Source organism: Rhipicephalus sanguineus, chromosome 3 (genome assembly GCF_013339695.2).
Source record: "Rhipicephalus sanguineus isolate Rsan-2018 chromosome 3, BIME_Rsan_1.4, whole genome shotgun sequence".
Taxonomy (NCBI): Eukaryota; Metazoa; Arthropoda; class Arachnida; order Ixodida; family Ixodidae; genus Rhipicephalus; species Rhipicephalus sanguineus.
Genome location: NC_051178.1, coordinates 141,054,153 through 141,063,710, shown reverse-complemented (window position 1 = coordinate 141,063,710; position 9,558 = coordinate 141,054,153). Strand labels below are relative to the sequence as shown.

Below are 9,558 nucleotides of genomic sequence, written 5' to 3'. Positions count from 1 at the left end.
GCAAATTTCAGTAGGGTGGAGTCTATGAGAACGCGAACAGTACATTACGTGACATTAGCGAAGCGCAGCGCAGTTTTTTCGTTCAATAATTCATGCTGAGATTTTCTAGACTCCCCTGTGTTGCAAACGTTCCTCGTTATTCGGAGAGTTGGCCATCGTGTTAAGTGCTTTTTACTTGGCGCGGAGCAGCGTCCACGAAATACAGCGCTCTCTGTTGTTCGAACGTGCGTTAGTTCTGATACTGCGTTACACTGCAACGGAGAAGATAGCTCTTCAAACATATGTTCATGTGCAGGGGCGTAGCCAAGGGGGGCTGGGGGGGTTCAAACCCCCCACCCCCCCCCGAAATTTTTCAGTTTTGCTTGCGTATATATACACGCACACATACAAACACACGCACGAACATACATAAAGTATGGTTGAACCCCCCCCCCCCGAAAAAAATTTCTGGCTACGCCCCTGTTCATGTGTTCCTATAGTTTTGCAAGGTCTGCAATGTCTATATATAGAAACTTTAGAGCTCGTACGGCTTGCAAAGAAGCTCCAACTCTCTCAATTAGGAGTTTTTCCGCTTGGATTATGCCGAGTGTTGATCACTCTTTCTAGTGACTACGGCACGAACCCCTGATGATTAAGCATTTCTTGTTACCGGCCTATAGTGCACGATTAGGAGAGAGCTGACGCATCATTAGTCCATGATTGGCGCGTTGTTGCTTATCATAGTTGAAAATGAGCTTCCGTACTGCTGCGCGGTTCTTCTTCCCGAAACAAAGCGCGCACGGTAGCCGGGATGCTGATAAGCCGTTGATCCGAGTCGAGCGATGGAGCGTGCAAAGCTAAGTCGCGGCCCCTTGAGAGACCACCTGTGTAGTTCTCCCGTATCGCTCGGCGTACGGTATGGCGGGCGTCTCGCGTAATTGGCTTTCGAAGCTTCGGAGAGAGCTACAGGCCCATCGCTGAAGTGGTGCGCTTTGAAGGGTCCTCTCGTTTCCTTTCAACCTTCCTTCATCTAATTCAGGCAACCGTTCATAGGTCTTCGATTGAGAAAGCGCTTTTCAAACCCTACCCTTCTTGCAGTTTCCTTATCCCTCTTTCTTTCTTTCTTGGTACCGTTGCGTTCCCTGGTCCGGGTTGGCGATTTTTCCGGAATATTTTGTTCTCTTCCAGGATATCACCGGTATCACAAAGAATATAAAAAGAGTTAGGGTGACTTCCTTTATTATAAGCCTGGCTGCATTCCTCGAATTTTTCGTGAGGTTGTATCGCTTATTGTTTGGTTTTTGTTTTTTAACAGAATAAACAAAAAATGTGCGAAGGTGGTCTTTTATGCGTGAGGGAAGATTGTGTGAGAAAAGGGTATGCGGCGAAGTGCTGCTCTGGAAATTCTGATAACGCTTTCGCGATAAGTAGTTCGAAGCCATTTAGTTGTGAGAAAGCTGGCAACAATAGAAATGTGGAGAGAGAGAAAGGCAGAGAGAAAGTGAGTCATTTTCTTCATGTCGCGCGCGCCGTGACAGTGCGCTTCTTCCTTAGATGGACGCCTAACAATGAAGTGAAATTTTACTGCTCTTTTACGCTCTCGTCTAATCTGTAGATATAGGAAAACTGCCCCAGCCTGGCATGCACTTCATTTTTCCTCACTTTACTGTTTTCAGTTATTTTATCTAGTTTTTGAGGCGTTAGATGTCGTACACTATTACCATAGGGACTATGCTATTACTCTCGACAAGCTTGTAGACGATCCGCTGACAACTGCTGTTTCTGGCTTGAAATACGGACGTATACTGGAGGACTTGTCTTTTACATCGGAAGCTTTGCTATAAAGTTCGTATTTCGTGACAATGAAGGAGATATGGAACCTATATGACAAGGAGCCGTCAAAAAGAAGAGTCTTTTTCTCCATCTCGACTGCCCTATCCTGCATTTTACTTATGCCAGTGATATCTTGTAATTTATGGTTTAAATGCACGCTCGAATGATTCCGATCTGACAGTGTGTCCCGAAATGAACTGTTCTTACATTGACAGCTTCTTCTTCTTCTTCTTAGTCTTTTCGTGCTCTAGATTAGACAGAGTAAACAATAGATGAAAGGCAGAAATGTCGTCTAGATTAACAGTCAGGATGGCTATAGTATTTTTTTTCCATGTGGCGGACCCGATATGATGACTCAATTCCTACCGATCTAGCGACTGTACTACTTTGTTCTGCGTAATCAAACAATATATAACTTGGAACCCGCACGCACAATATCGTCTCATATGTCTTTTCAAAGGATACAAATATCTCAATGAAAGTGGTATTCAATGTCTACTTCGGGCTACGCTGCTTTTTAACTTGGTATGTGAGAGCGGATGGCGCGTGGCTACAAGAGACACGAAATTCCGTTGAGCTGTGGCAAATCGTACACATGCCTAAGCAGGAGCTGCATTGATGATCGCCTAGGGGAGCATCTATTATCGATTAAGAAAGATGTGGGTTCACACCTTCCGTTGCATTATGCTTCCTGCGGCTGCGAGCCACTACGTGGAGACACAAGCGTGATAGGAAAGAGCAGGGAAACGCTAGCACGTGGTCTGCTTGGAGCATTTCACATAAGGAATAAGGGGGGCGGTGTCTTTATCAGAGTACCTGCCCTTTCTCTTGATAAGATGTGAACGGTTATAGTTAGATAGTGTTGTGAGATTCTTTGCACAGGCTACACCCTCCCTGTGTGTGCATCATTGAAAATAGCTATATACGGTGATGTGCGTATATAAACTAGTTGACAGTCTGTCGTCACGTCTTGTCTTCTACTTGTTTTTAATTTTTTCCCCTTGTTTCGCAGTTTGCTCCACGAATCTTTCGTTTGCCAAAGGTCTGCGCTCCTGCCGGCGATTGTAGTTCCGCCGCAAGGAAAGGACCGAACATCGTCGAAAATCGCCCCTTATGCAGCACTGTTTCCAATGGCCGGCGAAACAAAGGCTTCAGAAGGGCACTCGAGAATATAACAAGATGATCGACGCAGGATCATCGGAGAACCCAAAGGGAAGCGGGTAGACGAAAGCTGGATACAAGACGGCCTGTTCACGGGGGCCGCCATAACCTAGGAGTAGATTTAGGTGTTCTTACACATCCTCCTCCACCCATACCCAAGTGTACTAAATACTGCCCCGTTGCTTAAACTTAGTAATACACTTCCGCTAATGTTCCATCAATATATAGCAAACCTATATATCGATATTGCTACAAGAGGTATCTGTGTTGTAGGCACAGGACTCACCAGGACGAAGCGAAATCTCTATAAGGCTGCCTCTAGATTACCGGCGGCGCGGTGTGCTTTTTGTCTCTTTCATGCAGCTACGCTGAGGGCGCTGTCTCGAGCGGAAGCCTTTGGGAATTGCGCCACCCGGAGATTTGGCTTGCGCAGCCTAGAACCTTCATAGACCAATAGATCCAGTCGGCCCTCAGCTCATCGAGGCGTAGTAAAACAATAAACTATGACACAATACCCGAGCATACACTGCAGACTTCTATGGATGCCGCAGTAGCGAGCCTGAATAAGATGCAGGATGTACCGTACCTGTCTGTCCGTAACACGTTCGATCATTCCATATGTGTGGTTATGAGAGTAATGCATCACGACAACGCTAACGAAAGTATGGTGCTAATCTGGGCTTGTTGGTATACATCTTGAACTCCGTTTAACTTCGCGAAGACGGGCCAAGAAAGTAAGGTGACAAACAAACACGAGCGCAGACTATCAGCAAATGATTTATTCCATAATACACAGAACATATTATATGCTTGGTGCAAATGCACACGTGGTTGGTTTAAGAATGAGTCTCTATCTGTTAGTCAAGCTAGTCAAGCCCCTTATTCGTCAGATCAACAGACGGGATGCTGACGCAACTGCTGTCCCTTCAGTGAATCGCGTGGGCCTCAAAGATTTCGCGCGTGAAGGAATTCTTGCGCGTACCGCCATGGTAAAGAAATTATAATAAGTCAGGGATTATGCTGGGTCACTAGAGTGGAACTACCATAATCAAAATCTGCACTGCACAAATCTTAGCTTTGCTGCTTGAATCAAGGGTGTGTTATTGAAAAACGCGAGCACACTAAGGACCGGCATGGAGCATAAGCACTTGAAGCCCTGCCCGCCTTCCTTCTCCTATGCTCGTTCCGCGTAAATGTAAGGGCAAACGACTTCTTGCGTAACTCGTGACAAGGCCATTTGTCTTGTCCTAAACAAAGCAAACAGTAACATCTTTGAAAAGTCAACGTTACAGTGCGATTCGAAACGGAAATAGCTTGGGATTGAGTACATACGCCGGTTTCTTCAGTGATAGCACATATCATTTGTTTGTTTTGTTCTATCACGTGTAAGCTTTGGAATAGGAGGGTTCTTTTATGCCCCTTTATGCCCCGAATTTCAGCGAACGGTACGTTTTGTGCATGTTCAAATGCTTAATTTTTTCAATGAAATCGCACCATATCCTTCTTCAGTATGAAGTCAATATGAGTGAATATGAACAATTGTTGTTTTTCCCTCATTCTGAAAGCTAGCTTGATTGGCGCTGCGGTTTCGACCCGTTTTGGGGATCTTACGGACTTCATTTCAGTAAAATGTTAACTGGCCGGTTGACCACTGAAACAGGTTCCGTAACTGAATGAGATACTGTTACCTGACTGGAGGACAACTTATAAGCACCTCGGCAGCAGGGTTTCATGCGCGCAGAGCAAAAGCTAGTCGCCAACACATCAGGTGAATTCTGTTCTGCTCGGAAAAAAAAATAAAAAAGATGTCGACGCTTGTGCTCTACGTTTCTATTTCCCACCTAAGTTTTATTCGGAAGTTTCTAGTTTTCCACTGCAATCGGTGCTGTACCGTCCGGTCACGAGGGAAACATTCGCTGTTGTATCAAAACGAAGTCTCAAGGGCCTAGTGCCTGAAGACAAGTGGTAACGTTGTTTTCCGATGGGGCTAGCATATGGAAAATTTCCCAGCCAAGACATTAAAAAAACAAAAACCTCCCGGCTCGGTTTGGGACGTCGGTGCAAATGGCTGTTCTTGCTGCGCAAATTGTCTGTCGACGCGGTAGCAAGAGGTTTTTATTCAAACACCAACTTTGCGCGCCTGCGACTTGTTTGCTGTGTTCGGTCTTCGTAGCATCCTTTCACGCGCAGATATTCACACTGTGAATTTTTCAAAAGGAGCTTGCTTTCTGATGCCGCCTCAAGTGTGTTTCCTGCTTCAAAGTTTAGTAATGTTGCTTGTTTTCCGGTGCATTCCATGAAGGAGAACACATACATTTTTGTGCAGGAGCCTAACGTTACCACGCCACGTTTACTTCGAAATCTTCTCTAGCAAACCATAAGATTTTTAAGTTTCTCCCACATAAACAGATGATAGCACTTTGTCTTACGTTTAGGTAGACTTTCTGAGCAGAATCGCTGGATGCCCTTCATGAACTGCCCCACTATTTCCCCCTTCTATACAATCTCATTCATTGAGCTCACCGAAGACACCGGTAACACCTAACACAAGTCTCTCTCTCATCCAACATAAAAGTAGGAAGGAAACGAGTACCTAACACTTATCGTCAAAGCTCATTATTGAGCCAGAAACGTTAAAGCACTTGCAGAGGGCCCGGTATCACGCACATATTCCCCGGTATACTTCGTGAAACGCTGCAGGCAACATCCGTATGACGTTTTCGAAATTTTTTCAGAGTTCTCGAAAACCGTGCGAACGCGTAGCAAAGCGTTTAAATGGAAGAGCCGGTTGTCTAAAAAGCGTCGAATATTCTAGATATTCATTCATCTCTATTCATCTCTTCTTTTTCTTACACTTGTTCTTTCTTCTCTATCTTACTTACTAATTCCCCTTTCCCTCACCCCACGTGTAGGGTAGCCAACCGAGCCAACAAAGCTTGGTTAACCTCCCTGCATTTGCGCTTCGTTTCTCTTTCTCTCTGATGCACAAGTTCCGCGTTCAGTAAATGTTCTAGTTGTTTTCGACTCGGTGTGCCACAAGATTCGTGTACAGTATAACTTCCCCTTTTGACAGCATTCTACTGCATGTGTTGCATCTGTTAGCGTTGTGTGAACGCCCACTATAAGAACACCTAACGTTCATCTGGTAGTGTCGTGTGTATGTACTAGTCTCCCCGCAACGGATAGGAAGCATAAGGCTAGCGTTATGTATTTCACCGGAGGCTCACTAACGCAGTCTGTTACCTGACATTCTTCTCTCTTGCATCAGATCGTAGCCTCCGAGATTAGCTACGGCAACGCGCCGTTGCTGCGGCTAGAGTGTACTAGAAGCTAGTACCACGGCCGCTCTTTTGTTTTTGTTTTTTTATGTAGCGGCCGTGCTAGTACGCTCTGCTGCGGCGACTTGCCGGAGCTAATCTCGGAGGCCACGATCCGTTGAGGTGCGTCGTCCGTAACGCCACCGGCGACAACCCTCGTCATGCCAGCGTTGTGAGAAAACCTGATATGGCGTTTAAAACTTCCTGGCGAATATAAGCAAATATTCCGGCGTCACTTTTGGGGGAAACGTAATACTTTAGGTAGGGACGACGAACTTTTAATTATGAATATGCGTAGTATCTATATTGGCAACTAAAACGTGCATGTAATTATAACGGAAACGACCTCGCACGACTCTGTTGCAAAGATGAGTGGCAGGCGCGCCGCAGCTCTCGGGGAGGAGCTTGTATTTATTCTTACGTTGTGGCCGACCATACCTGTCACACAGTCAACTGCCACGCAAATCTCAGGTTTCCTGCTAACTTTTGAAAAAAGCTTGGGCCGACGGATGTGCCTTGCAGCACTTTTTATCAGACATTAGGCAGTTTTAGAATAGGGTAAGCGAAGCCTTAGCGCGTTAGCGCTTGTCGACACTGCGCATGCGTCAAACGCGATGCTCTTGGGTACCCACGTAAAGTTACGAAAATAGCGTGTCTTTCCCAACAAACGCTAACGCTACGATCCATTCTAAAACTGTCTATTAAGCCCCATATCAAGGACTTACAATAAGTCCAATATTAGCGATGATACATGCATGCATTTGATGCCAGATGCATGCATGCATCTGGTCAAGATGTTTGTCGAGCGATGGACCGCTGGTAGCCTAGCCCCGGGCACCAGTAGCAATAACCGCTGGACAAATGAAGTTTATTCAACTCAACTCTAGAGAACCCCGGTTCGGAAGCCAGACAATGATATTCGTATGAAAAATTATGTTGCCTCGTTCCCGGTATTTGGTGTGCAGGTGGCTTCCGTGGCGGTCGCTTTACCAAATGCGGTACCCTCGGAGATAGGACGGCTGAGCAGTGCAACGACGAATGTATCAATTGCTCGAAGCACTTCGAGAAGCCACCGCGGTGGTATATACATTCATTACTAGCGCTCGCCTGCTGTCCCAAACGTCGCTGGTTCTATCACGGACGCTGCGGTCACATTTTCGTTGGAGGCGAAAATGCATCTGAGAGGCCCGTTAACTTGTACGTAGGTGCACGTTAAAGAACACCAGATGGTCGAAATTTTCGGAACCCTCCACTACGGCGTGCCTCATAATCATATCGTGGTTTTGACACGTAAAACCCCAGTATTTATTATTATTATTATTATTAAGAACTTCGAGAAAGCATGAACAAACTAGTTGCTTTTAGTTTATTGAAGCAACCAGTATGCAGTCATCAAGGGATTTCTTCGTCGAATACAGCAATACATGCCAGTGATCCAGCTCTGTGGGTCTCTGCATAAGCGTTTGTCAACCAGGAGTAGATGCACAGTGTCGGTGCAGATTGTAGCGAACGGTTTTGTGCCGGAATGACGTACCTCAAAGAAACGTTCAAGATTTGTTCCTACGAAAATAACACCGTAGCGATTTTTTGATTGCGTGGTACGACGAACGACGGCGAACCGCGTTCTCTACATATTCAGCTGGAAATTGTTGCGCGTGTGTGCCGCCATACCTCGGCGATCCATTTGCCGCGACGAAACAAAACGGCACGATAGTTCGCGATAATAATATACAGTCGTGCACGTGGTCGCCATGCGGAGGGATGCTCATGTGTAAATGATATTCAAGTCGACACCAAGAAAACGACGAAGCCTTGACGACGAAGATCGCTTATCGCGTGTATCTTCGGTGTGTGACTCTCCGGATCGATAGTGAGAGACACGGTTTCTCAAACGTGCGCTCGCAAAAAACGTGCTTGATTCTTCTCGCTTTCTCATCATTTACGCCTTTTCCGGCCGAATTTCATATTCGCCAATCGGAAAGTCGGACACAGCACGCTCTCGTCGCTGTTGTGGACCAAGCACCGACTCTGAATCGCGGAAACGATGCGTTGGGCAGCTTTCGGGATTTCGTAGTGAAGTCTCAGGTTTGGCAAAGCCCTCTCACTCTGTCACCCAAACCACCGATTTTGTTTGTTTTTTTAGACGACATAAAACTAACAGCCGCTACTTCCTGCCCCGTACTACGGCAAAAAAGGTTCGGTCTGTTTAAGCTGAAGAGTAGCGTCTTGCGTGGTAGTTTAGGACGCAAGCAAAACATAGAGTTGGGGATTAGACTACTGTCCTCCGCAAAATGGTGGAGGCGGTTTACTATGACGTGTTCCATGATTTTCTCTACGCACGAAGTCAAAGAGACTGGGGCGTAGGTGCTCGAGTTGTAGCCACTTACCAAATTTTGGCATGAATATTATTTGTGCGTGTTTCCATTGCGAGGAGATAGGACCTGATTCTCAAAAACTGTGGAAGTTATTCATAATGAACATTATTACTGATTAGAAACAATCATTGTTGGCCTTTTCGATATGTAAGTCACGAGAAAGGGCCGGCGTCTGTGAACACATCAACTTTGTGGGTACTGGGCTTGATGCGTCCCGTCCGAAGTTAAAGCAAGGAAGACGGAGGCTCCAACTCGCAACAAACAACAACAATTTATTTAACTCTACGCTGCATACGGCGGGGTCGGTCCAGGCACACGAGACGACGAGGCGACGACCATGATCGGCGGCAGCAGCAATCGGCCAGCGCGGGTGGCAGCATCCGTCCTTCCTGGTGTCCCAGGCACGTCTCCCCTGGGCGGCGCGCAGGCTGCCCCTTTTAAGCCGCGCAGCTGGGCCACGCGCACCGCCTCTGCGCAGCACGTGGCGCTATCTCGCGATAGCCGGTGGGCGTGGTTCCCACAACTTTTATAAACCTTATCAGTCAGTCAGTCAGTCAGTCAGTCAGTCAGTCAATCAATCAATCAATCAATCAATCAATCAATCAATCAATCAATCAATCAATCAATCAATCAATCAATAGGTCAATCAATATTTTGTTTTCCCAATAAGATATAAAAAAGTGTGCATGGACGGTCGGCGTCTTCTTGCACCGGTGTCATTGTAATAAATGGGGAGAAACGCAGGTAAACGTTATTTAGAACTACTCAGTGAGAGAGAGAGAGAGGATACAAATTTTCTGCTCAAGAGCCATACAAGAAGCGTGACTATATAGGCCGTTTGCTTGTTATGCGCTAGATAGCAAAGATACATAGCAGTAGAAGCGGAAAAGAAG

The 9,558-nt window shown here is 46.2% G+C and overlaps 1 protein-coding gene across 1 annotated transcript in view; it reads right to left on the bottom strand.

Annotated features, from left to right (window-relative positions):
* Positions 1–6,453, bottom strand: part of LOC119385908 (transient receptor potential channel) — a 13,002-nt gene extending 6,549 nt beyond the window's left edge. Inside the window, exon 1 of the mRNA XM_037653273.2 lies at positions 6,381–6,453. Within this exon, the coding sequence (XP_037509201.1) occupies positions 6,381–6,453 (73 nt within the window). The remainder of the gene's footprint in view (positions 1–6,380) is intronic.
* Positions 6,454–9,558: the final 3,105 nt, after the last annotated feature.